At 30.8% G+C, this 20,907-nt stretch overlaps 1 protein-coding gene across 1 annotated transcript in view; it reads right to left on the bottom strand.

The window, feature by feature from the left end:
• Positions 1–97: 97 nt before the first annotated feature.
• LOC139493002 (E3 ubiquitin-protein ligase HACE1-like) overlaps positions 98–20,907 on the bottom strand; it is a 62,870-nt gene continuing 42,060 nt past the window's right edge. Inside the window, exons 10-23 of the mRNA XM_071281146.1 lie at positions 20,353–20,711; positions 17,602–17,670; positions 16,810–16,897; positions 15,289–15,400; positions 14,491–14,588; positions 13,822–13,909; positions 12,453–12,602; positions 11,678–11,739; positions 10,541–10,675; positions 10,014–10,145; positions 2,633–2,728; positions 1,768–1,838; positions 1,121–1,234; positions 98–645 (exon numbers count right to left, since the gene is read on the bottom strand). Coding sequence (XP_071137247.1) covers positions 543–645; positions 1,121–1,234; positions 1,768–1,838; positions 2,633–2,728; positions 10,014–10,145; positions 10,541–10,675; positions 11,678–11,739; positions 12,453–12,602; positions 13,822–13,909; positions 14,491–14,588; positions 15,289–15,400; positions 16,810–16,897; positions 17,602–17,670; positions 20,353–20,711 — 1,677 coding nt within the window. The 3' untranslated portion in view covers positions 98–542. The remainder of the gene's footprint in view (positions 646–1,120; positions 1,235–1,767; positions 1,839–2,632; positions 2,729–10,013; positions 10,146–10,540; positions 10,676–11,677; positions 11,740–12,452; positions 12,603–13,821; positions 13,910–14,490; positions 14,589–15,288; positions 15,401–16,809; positions 16,898–17,601; positions 17,671–20,352; positions 20,712–20,907) is intronic.

The raw sequence follows: 20,907 nt of genomic DNA, 5'->3' as shown, positions 1-20,907 counted from the left end.
AATGGTTAAACAACATTTGGTCAAAATGTATGGCTACTAATCACAAACTAACAATTATTTTTTTAAGTTTTAAAAAATTTGAAATTCTTATTGTAGATTAAGTATGATACAGTAAAATGCATGGCTTGTAGCAATGAGGGTAGGATTTTATATCTCTCAAATATATTTTAAATTGCAGTTACATGACTTTCAGAGGAAAGAGATATTAACTTTAAATTTTGAATAGAGTTTCTGTTCTCATATTAAAAAAAATATATGAAGTTACAATAGATTTGCCATAGAAAATCCGATGATCCTGTTTGTTTCTGGTTAAAGCCTACACTGTCTGTTTTAACATATATTCTACAGTAGAGAAGAGATATGGAAAGGTTACTGAAAAAAACATTTACCACTCTTTGATAAATGGATAGATTATTTCATTGAGTTTCTATATTCTCCTTGATTAATCATCATATTCTATAATTCATTCTACATGTTCTAACTCTTAAACAATCAAATTTCTGGTCATCATTGCCAATCCCAGAATTCATTGTACTTCCTGTTCATGCAAAAGCATAACCTTGGTTACCACACTGTAAAGCCACCATCAGTCTATTATGTAACTCTGTCTTTGATTTATATTCTGGCATCTTCAGCATGTTGATACTATAAAAACAATAAAAAAAATATTCTTATGCAATGTAGTTCTTATATCATAAAAGTTCAAATGTATCAGATAAATGTATGTGAAAGGAATTTATCGGAAGGACACCATGCAACATTACTAAATTCTTTTACATCAAGTTATTGTGCTATTTTAGTTGCATGTGATGCTATAATGCATGAATGCAATGCCAACAAAACGCATGTTCTTATATATGTAGATTGTGTTTATGGTTGGTGGCTATCACTTCACATAAAAAAACATTCAGTCAGTCAACATGTTCATTTACTCTAAGCTGATTTTTCTACGCAGATTATCACATGTTATAATGGTACCACAATTTTTTTTTTTCAATAAATCTAAAATATCCTTAATATTCCTTCTCCATAAGTAAACAGATTATTGATCTCAAGATACCCTAGGCCTGTACAAATAAATAAGAAGAAGTCTACACAAAAGAGGAGTGAATATTCTTACCAAGTACTAGCTGTAGGTAAAGTGTGTTCTTTATAAGGAACTATAGCTATGGTAAAATGCTGTGGACCACCTCCACCAACAAACTTAGCAAAACCTCCAAACGGTACTCGAGAACTGTATTTGAAAATAAAAATCAATAAGCATGCAAAGAATTGCTTGTGATAAACAAAATACAAATTACATAACACATACATATGTATCTACATTTGTTTTAACAATCATTTCGTTGAGATTCCCTTGTCCTCTTCATCGACTGTCTTAAAAAGGAACCTACACTTAAACCTAAACTGGATATAGGAAATATTGTAGATTTATAAGTGAAATTCAAAATTTCTGTATGAGTTTTGGGTTAATATATTGATATTAATTTCATTTGTCAATAACTATTAATCATGTAGATACTATTGGTATTCATAATCATGATAACCACTTATGTGTTATAGAATGTTTAATTCACTAATTTTAATATCAAAAAAATATTGAACTGTGACCAAATAATTATTTTGTTCAGGATTGTGTATTAAAAAAAAAACAATAATTTTATCATTTCTTTATAAAAATAAGGAGATGTGGTATGATTATCAGTAAGATGTACAATTATCCACCAAAGTTCTAATGAGATGTAAGCAGTTCTATGTCTACATTACCTGCCAGTGGTGAACTGAAGCAGCAAAACTCTGTTCTCTTGACTGAAATCTTCAACAATTTCCCAAAACCACTAAAAGTATGAAATATTTATCAAAAAATTAGTATTTATACAGTTTTTTTTATTTATATCTAAAAGGTGTATACAAAACAATATCATTTAAAATCATTAACATCACAACAATGTCTTGTTTGTTAACCTTGATATTGTCTTTTTTAATATCAGTATAAGGAGATTGTTCCATTTATTTGACCACATAACCATAAAAAGACATTGGCAAGGTTGTAAGTATAAAATGTTTATCGACTGAGTTTCCTTGGCAAACTTTAGAACCATATATAATAAGTGGTGTTGAAAACTGTATTTGAATGAATGGTGCTAAGTTGTTTAATATTTTATTTAACATTTTAAACATTTTATCTTACTACCATATTTTTTTATATTGATATGGGAGCAATACTCAAATTTTTTAAGCTAACTTTCCAAAGAGCACCTGTTTAATTAATTAATTAATTTAAACAGTTAAAAAAGTAGAGGGTTTTTAGTCTAGTATGGTTCAGACTGGTCGAGTATTGTTCAGAACTTTGGTTAAGTATGGTTTAGACTGGAAAAATAGGTCGAGTACATGTCAAGAATGGGTTAAGACTGTTTCAGACTGATCGAGTAATATTTCAGACTATTTTTAACGGCAAAGATAAGGGTCAAGTACGATTCAGTACAGTCAAGTATGGTTCAGACTGGGGTTGAGTAATGTCAAGTAAAAGTCAGACCAATTCAGACTGGTCGAGTAAAAATCAGTACAGTCGAGTACAGATATAGGTCATTTCAGACTTTAATAGTTTGTAGTGATATTATTTCACACTAACCTGGATAACAGATGACTGTCTATCATAGCCATTGTATTCTGTATGATTCTCCCAGTCACCGATATCTATTTCTGGAATACCCGACAACATTAACTCCTAAAATAGAACATTAATACAGTTAATAATCATTGTCTATCATAGCCATTGTATTCTGTATGTTTCTCCCAGTCACCGATATCTATTTCTGGGATACCTGACAACATTAACTCCTAAAATAGAACATAAATACAGTAAATCATCATTGTCTATCATAGCCATTGTATTCTGTATGATTCTCCCAGTCACTGATATCTATTTCTGGGATACCTGACAACATTAACTCCTAAAATAGAACATAAATACAGTAAATCATCATTGTCTATCATAGCCATTGTATTCTGTATGTTTCTCCCAGTCACTGATATCTATCTCTGGGATACCTGACAACATTAACTCCTAAAATAGAACATAAATACAGTCAATCATCATTGTCTATCATAACCATTATATTCTGTATGTTTCTCCCAGTCACTTATATCTATCTCTGGGATACCCGACAACATTAACTCCTAAAATAGAACATAAATACAGTAAATCATCATAGACATTGTATTCTGTATGTTTCTCCCAGTCACTGATATCTATCTCTGGGATACCTGACAACATTAACTCCTAAAATAGAACATTAATACAGTTAATCATCACTGTCTATCATAGCCATTGTATTCTGTATGTTTCTCCCAGTCACTGATATCTATCTCTGGAATACCTGACAACATTAACTCCTAAAATAAAACATTAATACAGTTAATAATCATTGTCTATCATAGCCATTATATTCTGTATGATTCTCCCAGTCACCGATATCTATTTCTGGAATACCCGACAACATTAACTCCTAAAATAGAACATTAATACAGTTAATAATCATAGTCATTGTATTCTGTATGATTCTCCCAGTCACTGATATCTATTTCTGGAATACCCGACAACATTAACTCCTAAAATAGAACATAAATACAGTCAATCATCACTGTCTATCATAGTCATTGTATTCTGTATGATTCTCCCAGTCACTGATATTTATTTCTGGAATACCCGACAACATTAACTCCTAAAATAGAACATAAATACAGTAAATCATCATTGTCTATCATAGCCCTTGTATCCTGTATGTTTCTCCCAGTCACTTATATCTATCTCTGGAATACCCGACAACATTAACTCCTAAAATAGAACATAAATACAGTAAATCATCACTGTCTATCATAGCCATTGTATTCTGTATGTTTCTCCCAGTCACCGATATCTATCTCTGGAATACCTGACAACATTAACTCCTAAAATAGAACATAAATACAGTCAATCATCACTGTCTATCATAGCCATTGTATTCTGTATGTTTCTCCCAGTCACTTATATCTATCTCTGGAATACCTGACAACATTAACTGCTAAAATAGAACATAAATACAGTTAATCATCATTGTCTATCATAGCCATTGTATTCTGTATGTTTCTCCCAGTCACTGATATCTATCTCTGGGATACCTGACAACATTAACTCCTAAAATAGAACATAAATACAGTAAATCATCACTGTCTATCATAGCCATTGTATTCTGTATGTTTCTCCCAGTCACTTATATCTATCTCTGGAATACCTGACAACATTAACTGCTAAAATAGAACAGAAATACAGTAAATCATCATTGTCTATCATAACCATTATATTCTGTATGTTTCTCCCAGTCACTTATATCTATCTCTGGGATACCTGACAACATTAACTCCTAAAATAGAACATAAATACAGTCAATCATCATTGTCTATCATAGCCATTGTATTCTGTATGTTTCTCCCAGTCACTTATATCTATCTCTGGAATACCTGACAACATTAACTGCTAAAATAGAACAGAAATACAGTCAATCATCACTGTCTATCATAGCCATTGTATTCTGTATGTTTCTCCCAGTCACTTATATCTATCTCTGGAATACCTGACAACATTAACTGCTAAAATAGAACAGAAATACAGTAAATCATCATTGTCTATCATAACCATTATATTCTGTATGTTTCTCCCAGTCACTTATATCTATCTCTGGGATACCTGACAACATTAACTCCTAAAATAGAACATAAATACAGTCAATCATCATTGTCTATCATAGCCATTGTATTCTGTATGTTTCTCCCAGTCACTTATATCTATCTCTGGGATACCTGACAACATTAACTCCTAAAATAGAATATAAATACAGTAAATCATCATTGTCTATCATAGCCATTGTATTCTGTATGTTTCTCCCAGTCACTGATATCTATCTCTGGGATACCTGACAACATTAACTCCTAAAATAGAACATAAATACAGTAAATCATCACTGTCTATCATAGCCCTTGTATCCTGTATGTTTCTCCCAGTCACTTATATCTATCTCTGGAATACCCGACAACATTAACTCCTAAAATAGAACATAAATACAGTAAATCATCATTGTCTATCATAGCCATTGTATTCTGTATGATTCTCCCAGTCACTGATATCTATCTCTGGGATACCTGACAACATTAACTCCTAAAATAGAACATAAATACAGTCAATCATCATTGTCTATCATAGCCATTGTATTCTGTATGTTTCTCCCAGTCACTTATATCTATCTCTGGAATACCTGACAACATTAACTCCTAAAATAGAACATAAATACAGTAAATCATCATTGTCTATCATAGCCATTGTATTCTGTATGTTTCTCCCAGTCACTTATATCTATCTCTGGAATACCTGACAACATTAACTCCTAAAATAGAACATAAATACAGTAAATCATCACTGTCTATCATAGCCATTGTATTCTGTATGTTTCTCCCAGTCACTTATATCTATCTCTGGAATACCTGACAACATTAACTCCTAAAATAGAACATAAATACAGTAAATCATCACTGTCTATCATAGCCATTGTATTCTGTATGATTCTCCCAGTCACTGATATCTATCTCTGGAATACCTGACAACATTAACTCCTAAAATAGAACATAAATACAGTAAATCATCACTGTCTATCATAGCCATTGTATTCTGTATGTTTCTCCCAGTCACTGATATCTATCTCTGGAATACCCGACAACATTACCTCCTAAAATAGAACATAAATACAGTAAATCATCACTGTCTATCATAGCCATTGTATTCTGTATGATTCTCCAAGTCACTGATATCTATCTCTGGGATACCCGACAACATTAACTCCTAAAATAGTACATAAATACAGTAAATCATCACTGTCTATCATAGCCATTGTATTCTGTATGTTTCTCCCAGTCACTGATGTCTATCTCTGGAATACCTGACAACATTAACTCCTAAAATAGAACATAAATACAGTAAATCATCACTGTCTATCATAGCCATTGTATTCTGTATGTTTCTCCCAGTCACTGATATCTATCTCTGGTATACCTGACAACATTAACTCCTAAAATAGAACATAAATACAGTAAATCATCATTGTCTATCATAGCCATTGTATTCTGTATGTTTCTCCCAGTCACTTATATCTATCTCTGGGATACCTGACAACATTAACTCCTAAAATAGAACATACATACAGTAACTCATCATTGTCTATCATAGCCATTGTATTCTGTATGATTCTCCCAGTCACTGATATCTATCTCTGGAATACCTGACAACATTAACTCCTAAAATAGAACATAAATACAGTAAATCATCATTGTCTATCATAGCCATTGTATTCTGTATGTTTCTCCCAGTCACTGATATCTATCTCTGGGATACCTGACAACATTAACTCCTAAAATAGAACATAAATACAGTAAATCATCATTGTCTATCATAGCCATTGTATTCTGTATGTTTCTCCCAGTCACTTATATCTATCTCTGGTATACCTGACAACATTAACTCCTAAAATAGAACATAAATACAGTAAATCATCATTGTCTATCATAGCCATTGTATTCTGTATGTTTCTCCCAGTCACTTATATCTATCTCTGGGATACCCGACAACATTAACTCCTAAAATAGAACATTAATACAGTTAATCATCACTGTCTATCATAGCCATTGTATTCTGTATGTTTCTCCCAGTCACTGATATCTATCTCTGGAATACCTGACAACATTAACTCCTAAAATAAAACATAAATACAGTTAATCATTATTGTCTATCATAGCCATTGTATTCTGTATGTTTCTCCCAGTCACTGATGTCTATCTCTGGGATACCTGACAACATTAACTCCTAAAATAGTACATAAATACAGTAAATCATCATTGTCTATCATAGCCATTGTATTCTGTATGTTTCTCCCAGTCACTGATATCTATCTCTGGTATACCTGACAACATTAACTCCTAAAATAGAACATAAATACAGTAAATCATCACTGTCTATCATAGCCATTGTATTCTGTATGTTTCTCCCAGTCACTGATGTCTATCTCTGGGATACCTGACAACATTAACTCCTAAAATAGAACATAAATACAGTAAATCATCATTGTCTATCATAGCCATTATATTCTGTATGTTTCTCCCAGTCACTGATGTCTATCTCTGGTATACCTGACAACATTAACTCCTAAAATAGAACATAAATACAGTAAATCATCATTGTCTATCATAGCCATTGTATTCTGTATGTTTCTCCCAGTCACTGATGTCTATCTCTGGTATACCTGACAACATTAACTCCTAAAATAGAACATAAATACAGTAAATCATCACTGTCTATCATAGCCATTGTATTCTGTATGATTCTCCCAGTCACTGATATCTATCTCTGGTATACCTGACAACATTAACTCCTAAAATAGAACATAAATACAGTAAATCATCACTGTCTATCATAGCCATTGTATTCTGTATGTTTCTCCCAGTCACTGATATCTATCTCTGGTATACCTGACAACATTAACTCCTAAAATAGAACATAAATACAGTTAATCATTATTGTCTATCATAGCCATTGTATTCTGTATGTTTCTCCCAGTCACTGATGTCTATCTCTGGGATACCTGACAACATTAACTCCTAAAATAGAACATAAATACAGTAAATCATCATTGTCTATCATAGCCATTGTATTCTGTATGTTTCTCCCAGTCACTGATATCTATCTCTGGGATACCTGACAACATTAACTCCTAAAATAGAACATAAATACAGTAAATCATCACTGTCTATCATAGCCATTGTATTCTGTATGATTCTCCCAGTCACTGATGTCTATCTCTGGGATACCTGACAACATTAACTCCTAAAATAGAACATAAATACAGTAAATCATCACTGTCTATCATAGCCATTGTATTCTGTATGTTTCTCCCAGTCACTTATATCTATCTCTGGGATACCTGACAACATTAACTCCTAAAATAGAACATAAATACAGTAAATCATCACTGTCTATCATAGCCATTGTATTCTGTATGATTCTCCCAGTCACTGATATCTATCTCTGGAATACCTGACAACATTAACTCCTAAAATAGTACAGAAATACAGTAAATCATCATTGTCTATCATAGCCATTGTATTCTGTATGATTCTCCCAGTCACTGATATCTATCTCTGGTATACCTGACAACATTAACTCCTAAAATAGTACAGAAATACAGTAAATCATCATTGTCTATCATAGCCATTGTTTTCTGTATGTTTCTCCCAGTCACTTATATCTATCTCTGGGATACCCGACAACATCAACTCCTAAAATAGAACATAAATACAGTAAATCATCATTGTCTATCATAGCCATTGTATTCTGTATGATTCTCCCAGTCACTGATATCTATCTCTGGAATACCTGACAACATTAACTCCTAAAATAGTACATAAATACAGTAAATCATCACTGTCTATCATAGCCATTGTATTCTGTATGTTTCTCCCAGTCACTTATATCTATCTCTGGTATACCTGACAACATTAACTCCTAAAATAGAACATAAATACAGTAAATCATCATTGTCTATCATAGCCATTGTATTCTGTATGTTTCTCCCAGTCACCGATATCTATTTCTGGTATACCTGACAACATTAACTCCTAAAATAGAACATAAATACAGTAAATCATCATTGTCTATCATAGCCATTATATTCTGTATGATTCTCCCAGTCACTGATGTCTATCTCTGGAATACCTGACAACATTAACTCCTAAAATAGAACATACATACAGTAACTCATCATTGTCTATCATAGCCATTGTATTCTGTATGATTCTCCCAGTCACTGATATCTATCTCTGGGATACCTGACAACATTAACTCCTAAAATAGAACATAAATACAGTAAATCATCATTGTCTATCATAGCCATTGTATTCTGTATGATTCTCCCAGTCACTGATATCTATCTCTGGTATACCTGACAACATTAACTCCTAAAATAGAACATAAATACAGTAAATCATCATTGTCTATCATAGCCATTGTATTCTGTATGATTCTCCCAGTCACTGATATCTATCTCTGGTATACCTGACAACATTAACTCCTAAAATAGAACATAAATACAGTAAATCATCATTGTCTATTATAGCCATTGTATTCTGTATGTTTCTCCCAGTCACTGATATCTATCTCTGGTATACCTGACAACATTAACTCCTAAAATAGAACATAAATACAGTAAATCATCACTGTCTATCATAGCCATTGTATTCTGTATGATTCTCCCAGTCACTGATATCTATCTCTGGTATACCTGACAACATTAACTCCTAAAATAGAACATAAATACAGTAACTGATATTTTTTTTAATTAGAATTTCAATGCAATTGAAACCAAACTCATTTATATAATTTTGTTAAGTAATATTAAAAATCATAAAGAACATCTCTTCAGTGACATACAAAATATAAGAGTATATTTGTCACAGTGATTTATTTCCTGAAATGTGTAAAATTTATTAATAGTTTGGACTAATTATCTTCCTTTAAAAGGAAATATAAGGTAAAAAATTCAATGTAACTAATATTGAACTCCTTAAGGTGGTACATTTACCAAATACCTTGACTAAAATTAACTTGGCTCGTTCATGAAATTTTGAAAAATATTTACTTTGACTATTTGACAAAAATATAAAAATTTTTAAAAAATTGAACCACACACTTTGTCGGAAAAATTTCATTGGATATATAGCAGTTTGTAAAACACTAGTTTTGATCATTGACAAGCTTAATATAGAATGCGTTTAAATCAATTAGCTAATTTTACAGAGTTATCTCCCTGTAGTGTTTTGTATCCCCTTAGTTTTTTCTTTCTCTAAATCAAATTGAAAGTCATAATAAATAAAATATAACCTCAAAATTGAAAATTTGTATGTCTCTAGATTTTTCTGTAATAAATGATACTAACCAATTCATATTCATCAAACATTTGTATAAGTGATTGGGGAATGTACTGATGGAAACCAGATAGAAAGCTATTTATCTGTGGCTGTATAGCTCTTGTCATTCTTAATTCTGTTACTAGCTGAGCGTACTCTGTCTGCAATACAATATAATAATTCTGTATTGATGATGTTAAATTGAGAACCTATTTATCATTGGAATTTCTGTTACAAATTGTACTAAGCAAATAGAAATTGCATCAATCATGTTCTGCATAAAACTCTCTACCTACTTCTTTGTGCTTTTGTCTGTAAGCATTTTTTTTCAATACGATAAATGTCTTTGAAAGACTAGATGATTGATATACAAGTGTAAATCACTAGGTGATATCTTGATCATTAGTTTCATGCATATTGGGTGTTTAAAATAATTGTTTACCAAAGTTGCAGTCACAAGCATTGTAATAAAATTATATCTAGAATTAGGCAGCCTATGCAGTGAATCACTCCATGTATTTATATAATTCCATAGCTCTTACAAGCTCAACCATACCTTATTTTCCTCTGTCACTGTTATCTTACTGCCTCCAGGTTTTAGTTCTACTTCCTGCATCACACCAAACACATCAGTCTCAACAGAAAATGTCAGGTCCAATCCTAAGTTGTCAATGTCGTGGTCAAGTATCCACTGTTATATAAAGTCAACAACCGTTATGAAAAATTATTACATAGGTTGCAATGAATTTCATTAATTTCCCAGTGAAAAAAAGACACGATAATTTCACATGTAAAATAAACGTAGTTATTTCATTCCTCTGACGTCATATAACAAAAGGCATTGTCAAGACGTCAGATCAAAATAAATTGTGAAGGCTTAGAACAAGATATAGTTCCTTGCATTTTCTTCTTTTATTTCAGAAAAAAAAAGAATTCAAATATCGAAAGATATTCAACTTGTGACAGAACAACACTGATAATTAACTCATATACTACTTGCATTCGTGAATTTAATGGTTTTTTTTCGGTCACTTGTTGAATAATTTAATTTTGGATGTAACGCGTCTTCTAATACACTGACAACATTTTGCTTATCAGCTTATAGACATAATTTTGTCAGGTGACCCTGACGTCATCAACGTTTTTCTTGATTTACTCGGGTTTAAAATGGAGTTAAGAATTAAATTATAAGAAATGTCTGTAATATTTTTTCTGCCTATTGGAAATAACATAAAAAAATGTGTTGCACACTTTAAATAACCTGCTACACATTTTTGATGTTATTTCGATCTTCATAGACAAAAAAAAACCATTACAGTCATTCTTTAATTTTTTTTTCTCTATTTAAATTCTCTGATAAGCTATTTGTATAAATATCTATAGAATGTCACAGATAGTTATTAAAATTTACCCTACACAAATCTATTTATCTATTGATATTTTTGGGTAAAACAAACAAATGTTAAAAACAGAACTTATCAATGCATTTGTTATCTTTCTTTAGCTTTGAAAGAGAAAAAGTAAAATTTGCATACTGTCACTGGTTTCTGGTATGCTATATTAATGACACGAAACCAGGTAATCTGTTACTGTATCTGATAGCAGGATTTTCAAGATATATCAAATCTTTCTTCTGTTAATTGTTTCATATTCTTGATTGATTAAAGGGAAATATTTTGAATAAAACACATACTTGTAAATTTTTAGCGTAGTCAGGATCAATAGATGCCACATCTGTATAGTTCACTGGAATACCTACAAATTAAAGGTCAAATTGTACATATGTTTTTATTCCTGTTTGTTATGGGAATAATAATATACTATCTAAAATAGTCAGATATCCTAGTGTTTCAATCTGTTGTTTTATTTAATAAGAATGTGCTAAAAGATAGTATGGTATGTTAACTTGTGATGCTTTCTTTGGGCAATGCCTGAACACTTGAGGTGTCTACTTCTTTTATAGGCGTAACACGATGGGGATCACATATGGAACAAAATCTTCTTTCTCTTCTGGAGCACCTGAGATCACCTTCTTTTTTTTAACTCTTTAGTTTTCCAGGTTGCGTTTTGTGTAAATGACGAATTTTTATCGCCACAATTATTATTTTTGACCGCCAGCGGAAACCCTGTGTGTAATATTTGTTTTTTAGTTGTTTTTTGGTTGTTAGCTATCACATTAATATTGTCAGTTTGTTTTTGACTTACGAGTGAAAATATCACTGTGGTATCTTTTGTCTCTCATTTTTCAAAAGCAAACATTTTTTTCAAACTATCCAAATGACATTAACCAATAAACCTATATTATGATAATAACAACTTTTCAGAATTTTTTGTTTGTAAAGTCTTACAACTTCCTATTTGAATTTTTATTAAATTATCATGGATGAGACTGTAACGCATTCTCTTACATTCTAAACTACAAGCCTGGTATCTTTCATGAGGTTTAACTTACAGTTAATCAAACTTACCAAGGATATGTTTATAGAATGATCTGGTAAAGTAAACATTGATTAACTGCTTGTGATAGAGACACAGTCCTAAGATTTGTCCTGCAAATCTAAAGTAGTTAAGGTGGTCTGGATTTATAGCTGAGTTACTGTTTGGCTGGAATGTACTCCCTATAAAAAGATATTTTCATAAAAGGGTAAAAAAAACTCCTTAAAAAGATATTCGCGCAATAATAGGATGAGAATGTAATTTTGTGCTAAAAAGTACATCTTAAATATATATCGACGTACATAATATATGTTGTCATGTATTAATGCATACATTATAAGAACCATCCATTAATATAATTATAGAGTATTTAGAACTTTTTTCCCAGTCCCTCCTGTACATGTGTTCCTTTTCAGGTATGCACTAGTTTCATTTTTTCTCTCTCAACAAGATAGGAAATGTATTTCTATACCAAGATCTAAATTTGGTGACAGTAGTTTTTGGTGTAAAAAATGGTTCCATCTTTGAAATTCTTGTGCTTCTTTTGCAACATTAAATTTATAGATCTGACATTTAATATTTCTGAAATCATCCAAAATTTATAGTCTAAATGACAGCACATCTCCTTATTTTTCCTCATAACTATTTGCTAAGGTCTATTTGGTCATGTAGCAATTGAAGTATTTAAACATTCATAGCTTTCAAGTTTTTCCTTTTGAGCGTTCTTGTTGATGTTAGATCAAAAGAGTGCTTTGAACATTTAAGGGGGCTCGCGGGTCTAAATCATTTTTTTTATTTAATATAAGATTTCGCTAATTTTTTCTATAAATGAACTTTACCTTATACCTAATAGAAAAATAAAATAAAAAAGAGGGGTCACCGATCATTTCCGCTCACAATCTGCCTTCGAAAGAAACATACATTTTTGTAAAGGTACTTTTTTCTTGTTGAACTAATAGGAGAAAAAGAGGTGATATCGAAATGAAAAAAGAACCTAATTACAGAAAACGCTTAAATTTTACAATTATTTAGTTTATGTATAGCTTACTTGAAAACAATAATAAAAAATATAGGTCACCGATGAGTAAAAAAAGATATTTCAATTTTAATGCCAAAAAATAGCATTTTTGCACCAAAGGGAGATAATTTCGAGCTTTTTCAATGATATCTGAATGTTAAAAGTCAGCTGGGGCCAACACGAATTGATTTTTTTGAAGGATTTTTGTGCCATTTGATAAAGTAACAACTACTTAACGTAATTTATAAAATTTGTAATGAAAATTAAATGTTTAATTTTTTTTCTGAAAATCTTATACCCGCGAGCCTCCTTAAAACATATAAACGGTTATCTTAAAAAAAAATTAAACCATTTATCTTTAAGCCTTAAAATATTTTACATACCATCTGCTGATTGGGTAAACAATGCATAATCTGGATTTAGGATTTCTTTAGATAAAACATCAAACCATTCTCTCACTACTCCCTGCCCCTACAATTAATCAAAAAAAATAATGTTTAATGATTAAGATATCCCATTTGGTTTTTTATTTCATGGCCATTGCATTTAAATTTCTTTATTAAGAAATGGTACTGAAGAGCAAGTTATGAATTTTTATCCTAAGCAATATGCTTGTTTCCAATTGTTAACTTTCTGACCAAATGTTTGGTTTTAATTGGTGTCAGATGGCGGGATCCAGATAGCCTATAACACATTTAAATGACATAAGAATTCAGAGAATAGTAAAAGAGTATTTCTGGTAATGGAAATGATATGTATCATAGGTATTCCTTTGACATTTAGACAAAAACCAGAGTAAGAAATTTTGTTGTTATTCATTCATTTTCTTAATGTAAAAGAATAAACAAACATAAGACCTAGTTTTTGGAAAATATTGATATATTTAAGACATTTAAAGATTTAGTATTTAACAACAAGTATATATAATTAAAGTTACAATAATCAATATTACTTATCTGATGTAAATATTAAAAAACAAATTTTATATCTACAAAATATTTTAAAGAGAAGTACAAAAGATGGATTACAAATAATCCAAATAATATAAGTACCATGCCCTCTTCACCATCAAACTTTAACGCCAGTCCTTTCTTCAATTTATCAGGATTTTCTTTAAGCACCCTATCACAGCTACTGTCAAATATTCTTTCTGTTCATAAAAAAAATAATCAGTTTTGTAAACATGAAATCATTATGTTTTGTACACAATTCCAACATTCAATATATGTTGTATAAGAGACATATGGAAGACGTTACTTACTAGTCATGAAATAATAAAAAAAAAATCTGGTAAGGAACACCCCTTCGTTACACAATGATATTTTTTATTTACAAATAAACATAAAATTTAGCTAAATATTTCTTTTCTAATAACTAGTTGTGGTTTGTGTATTTGAATAAACAAATATGTGTACTTAAACTTATCATATTAGCAACATAATATAACTTAAATATGCAATGCTATTGTAGTCATCTTGATCAATCAATTGAATAAAAATAATTTTACTCATCAAATTAATCAGTCTTTGCTTTATTATTAAGCTGTATTTAAATTAATTAAGAAAATATGGAGGGGGGAGTAAAAATAACAAAAGATAAGATTATTTCCCTTTTTTTTATATAATTTAGCAAAACACTACCTCTATTTATAAAGAGAATGTCCTGGTCAGTTGCTGGGATATATCCTTACCTCTATTTATAATGAGAATGTCCTCGTCTGGTCAGTTGCTGGGATATATCCTTACCTCTATTTATAATGAGAATGTCCTCGTCTGGTCAGTTGCTGGGATATATCCTTACCTCTATTTATAATGAGAATGTCCTCGTCAGTTGCTGGGATATATCCTTACCTCTATTTATAATGAGAATGTCCTCGTCAGTAGCTGGGATATGTAATACTTCACTTGGATTTTCATCATCGGATATATTCTGGTAAAACCATTCTCTTCTTTTCACGAAAGGCTGAGGAAAATTATTAAAATAATTGAATTAAAAACATTTTATCATAAATTTATGTTAAGTTTTTTTTCTAAAATTGAAATTTGAACTTGACTAGTATTTATTTTATTTATGTTGCATAATAATCCATAAGGTTGATTGGCAGAAGAAACAATTGGGAGGCATTCCGAAATTATATCTCATTTTCAAATGTACTTCATCATTACAGTACATGCTTCACATTATAACAGTACAACAGCTCATAGGAAACGAACAATCAAATTGATATAACTTGTATCCTAAAATGTAAATATAATGAACTAATTCTTTTTTTTGAATCAAATACAAGCTTAAGGTGAGATAATTTGGAAGTCTATAAAAAAAATTATTGTCGTCTTTGCTACAATAAAGTTTGATGTTCGTTGCTGTGTGATATAATCTTTTTTTTTGGTAAAAAAATGTATATATTAATTAGGACATTAGTTTTCTTTTTTGAATTGTTTTGCATTTGTGATTTCAGGGACTTTAAAACCTGACTATGGGGTATGTTCTTTGCTCATTTTTGAAGGCCGTAAGGTGACCTGTTAATGATTATTTCTGTGTCATTTGGTCTCTTGTGAAGAGTTGCCTTATTGGCAATCATACCACATCTTCTTTTTTATTTTCTATTTTCTGAATATAAATCATGCAATTCAAGATGGCAGCTAGTTCGTTTTTACTACCATACAACATTAATGCGGCAACATGTCTATAGAGTACTTATCTATAACTAGCATTGTTAGACTATACTGTTTGTATCAGATTAAGACACTGGTATTATACACCACTAATAGTTAAAAGCTGCAGCTTTTTATGTGACAATTTTCACTTAAAAATTAATTTGGTACTATGCACAATTAGTTATACAAGCATATTTTGGGTACAACTTAATTAAACACTTTTATAGTGACTGTCATTAATGCTAAATATACAAATTTCCTTGAGCGCAATATGGTGCCACTATTAATCCATCATTCTGTCCCTGCAGCATGTGCAGAATGTTTAAGAAGGACTATGAATCATTAGGAGCTGTCAATTATGTGTTTTTTTTGCATTACCTATACTTTTTGTTTGTTATATATGATACACATAATAAACATGAAGTTATGGTACCTGGAGTCACCTCTATGTCATTAGTTATCTGTAATACTGTAAATTCAAAAATTATTGAGATGTTTTTTATTATTGCAAAAAATGCAACAGGGTGATCATCGCAATAATTTAAACTCGCATTTTGAATTTTCTATATAGGAATTAAACGAGATTTTTCTCCATATCGCAAAAATTAACATTGCATTTTAGTCTAAAATGACAAAATCACAATAATACCTGCATGTCACTATTTCTTAAATTACAGTACTCATAGTCTCATATATATATATACTAATTCATACCTGCAATTTAATGATATGTATAAACTTGGACATCAATTCTGGACATTCCAATAAGAAATGGAAATGATCAAATATCACAGTGGTATTTCTGAAAATATATCAACTGAGACATTAATTATGGACATTCAATAGTACATCAATATGGTGAAGTCTTAGGGACCCAACAAAACTATTTGACTTATTTTACATTCTAATCCTACAAGGTCCCAATTACATTAAGTTGTTTCATTTCAAGAATGTATCTTGTATCGTCAGCCAGGAGTGTAAAGGAGGAATAAGTTTTGCAAGTATTTCAACACAATGAGGTTCTACTCTAACTAAAATATGACCTTGCTATCTGGTATTTTACTATCTTTCATCGATTACTGTAAATTCAGAAATTATTGCAAGCATTTATTATTGCGATTTTTTCAATTTTAGCTAGTATGCAATTTTATTTTTTGTGATATTGAGAAAAGTCCTGTTCAATTTATATAAAAAATTTCAAAATATGAGTTAAAATTATTGCTATTATAACCCTGTCGTATTTTTAGCAATAATAAAAACATCACAATAATTTCTGAATTTACAGCATATCATAATAAATTTGCACTATCATCTGATGAATACACATATCTTTTTATAAATTATGAGCAAATAACCTGATCTTTCATTCAGTTATAGTAAAAATTCCTAAATTTTACTGCTTTTAATAAATAAATAGCATGCGTTCAACCATGTTATGGTATGCAAAAAATTCTCATCATGTTATAGGTATTTTAATAATGTAAAACAAACTATATGTGTGTTTACCTCTGAACTAAAGCTTTGAGCACCTTATTATGTTTACAAACAAACTCTATAAATCTTGGAGATGTAATCCTAAAATCAAAGTAAAAACTAATCATTTTTAAATAACTCAAAAGCATTTTGAAGTAAACAGACTAGAAAATGTCATGCATTTTAAAATAAAGGGCTGCGCTATAGCGCATGATACGCCCGTTGCTCTTTTAACTTGTTTTTTATGCTTTAAATGAATTTATATGATCAACTAGAAATATATATACAAATCAAAAGGGATGTTACATTAATATATTCACCAAAGTTTCATAAAATCCCCCTTTTTTAAGTATAAAAATTCATTACTTAAGAAAATGTAAAATCTGAAATTTATAAAAATGGAAAGGGAGCTTATGTCAATAGATATAAACAATTTATCAAAGTTGCATAAAATTTTGTGAAAGTGTTAGTTATTGTCCCAAAATTGGAAAATCCCCCCTTTTTTAAGCATAAAAATTCATAACACGGAAATGTAAAATCTGAAATTTATAAAAATTGAAAGGGAGCTTACATCAATAGATATAAACAATTCACTAAAGTTTAATGGACATTGGTGAAAGCCTTTTTGAGTTATTGTCCGAAGTGTTGAAAATCCCCCTTTTTTTATGAATAAAGCCCTATAAATCCAAAACTTAAAATCTGAAATTTATAAAAATTGAAAGGGAGCTTACGTCAATAGATATAAACAATTCACCAAAGTTTCATGGACATTGGTGAAAGCCTTTTTGAGTTATTGTCCGAAGTGTTGAAAATCCCCCTTTTTTTATGAATAAAGCCCCATAAATCCAAAACTTAAAATCTGAAATTTATAAAAATTGAAAGGGAGCTTACATCAATAGATATGAACAATTCACCAAAGTTTCATGGACATTGGTGAAAGCCTTTTTGAGTTATTGTCCGAAGTGTTGAAAATCCCCCTTTTTTTATGAATAAAGCCCCATAAATCCAAAACTTAAAATCTGAAATTTATAAAAATTGAAAGGGAGCTTACATCAATAGATATGAACAATTCACCAAAGTTTCATGGACATTGGTGAAAGCCTTTTTGAGTTATTGTTGGAAGTGTTGAAAATCCTCCCTTTTTTATGAATAAAACCCAATAAATCCAAAACTTAAAATCTGAAATTAAAAAAAAACGAAAGGGAGCTCATGTAAATATTTGTTGGCATGACACGGGTTATGTTCTTCTCATATATGTTATGATGGTATGATACTAAACCCCTAACGGGAAGGATTGTGCCTGATGTTCATATGATGAAATCATAATCTTTCAGTCAGTTTAATTGAAGTCTGGAGCTGGCATGTCAGTTAACTGCTAGTAGTCTATTGTTATTCCTGTATTATTGTCATTTTGTTTATTTTCTTTGGTTACATCTTCTGAAATCAGACTCGGACTTCTCTTGAACTGAATTTTAATGTGCGTATTGTTATGCGTTTACTTTTCTACATTGGCTAGAGGTATAGGGGGAGGGTTGAGATCTCACAACATGTTTAACCCCGCCGCATTTTTGCGCCTGTCCCAAGTCAGGAGCCTCTGGCCTTTGTTAGTCTTGTATTATTTTAATTTTAGTTTCTTGTGTACAATTTGGAAATTAGTATGGCGTTCATTATCACTGAACTAGTATATATTTGTTTAGGGGCCAGTTGAAGGACGCCTCCGGGTGCGGGAATTTTTCGCTACATTGTTGGTGACCTTCTGCTGTTGTTTTTTTCTACTGTCGGATTGTTGTCTCTTTGGCACATTCCCCATTTCCATTCTCAATTTTATAATTCACTTAAGTTTCATGCAAATTGGTGAAAGTGTTTTTGAGTTACTGTCCGAAGTGTGGACGACGGACGGACAGATGGACGGGCAGACGGAAGGACGGATGGACAACGGTATACCATAATACGTCCCGTCTAAAAGACGACGGGCGTATAAAAAACTTTCAATAAAATTTCTGCTTTAAAACAAAATGTCTTCAACAAAAACATACATTTTCTTCATGCAAACAATGCAGAAATTACAGTATACATTGTTTCAATAATTTAGATTCAAGCATCACTGAATAGCCTTCTGTATAGGAGAGCAAATTTGGCATACAAAAGTTTAACTTATTCTCAAGGCTACTTTTTAAAACTTTTACTCTATTTTTTGTATCTTGTTTGTGTTTTTTGTTGGATAGTAATTATACAAAATCCCATTATTTTCATATATTTTTGGTCTTAAATAGTTATTATATAGATTTAGATAAAAAAAAAAAAAAACCATACACACACAATAGACAACACCAACCCCTTATATTCAACTTTGTAGTTCCAAAGTAATAGACGTCCAAACTAATATCAATGGAAACTGCAAATGGTCAAAAAGGCCAGATCTGGCCTTGAAAGCATTATGGGAAGGTTATAGTTCAGTTTTACTTGTGGATAAAAACCTCCACATTTCTTTCTTGACCAAATGTCATAAAACTGAAGCATAAAACAAAAATAAATACACACTCCAGCTGTCAACAGAATGCCTAAATAAGATTTGTAAGTCAAATGGATACTTTAACAAATATTGTTATTCTAACTTAATATTTTATATGTAAATGTCATGAATTGAAATTTGTTTTTTACTCTGATTGGATATGATAAGAACATGTGATAAAATATGCGGTACTGTGATTGGGTAAGAACATGTTATACAAAATGTCTTACTCTAACTGGGCATGACAAAACATGTGATATAAAAAGTCTTACTCTGATTGGGTGTGACAAGAACATGTGATATAAAATGCCTGAACAACACCACAGATTCTTGGTAATGTAGCACCAATTACATCCTGGTCCTCTAAACTCATATGTTTTAAAATTCCCTCAGATACTTGAAGTTTATCTTTACTACAGTTCACATCTGAGTACTGATTAGCTGCCTTTTGTTGTTGTGGAGATGCATTTGAGGAGTTAGTGGTATTTGTTGTCTTTGGCTTTTCAGCTGGCTGGGATTCATTATCTTTTTCTGCAAGATTTGCCATAGATTGACTGGGACTTTTCTGATCAAATTCTACTTGTAATAAATTAAGCCAGTCTTCCAGAAGCTGCCATAGACTCTCTGCTGGCTGAAATATTTTATTATTGAAAAAAAATCAAAATTGACTTTTTTGATTTAAAGCACACTACATTATATACATATGAATGAATTCCAAAATTTGTTACATAGCAATGATGACCAAGAAAAAGCTGAATTAAAATAAATTGGCAATTTATTGTTGGTTCATGTTGATGAAATAGCGCACCTATTATTTATACACTCAA

Source organism: Mytilus edulis, chromosome 10 (assembly GCF_963676685.1).
Source record: "Mytilus edulis chromosome 10, xbMytEdul2.2, whole genome shotgun sequence".
Lineage (NCBI taxonomy): Eukaryota > Metazoa > Mollusca > Bivalvia > Mytilida > Mytilidae > Mytilus > Mytilus edulis.
The sequence above is the reverse complement of the archived record's forward strand: the minus strand, read 5'-3'. Positions and strand labels throughout refer to the sequence as shown.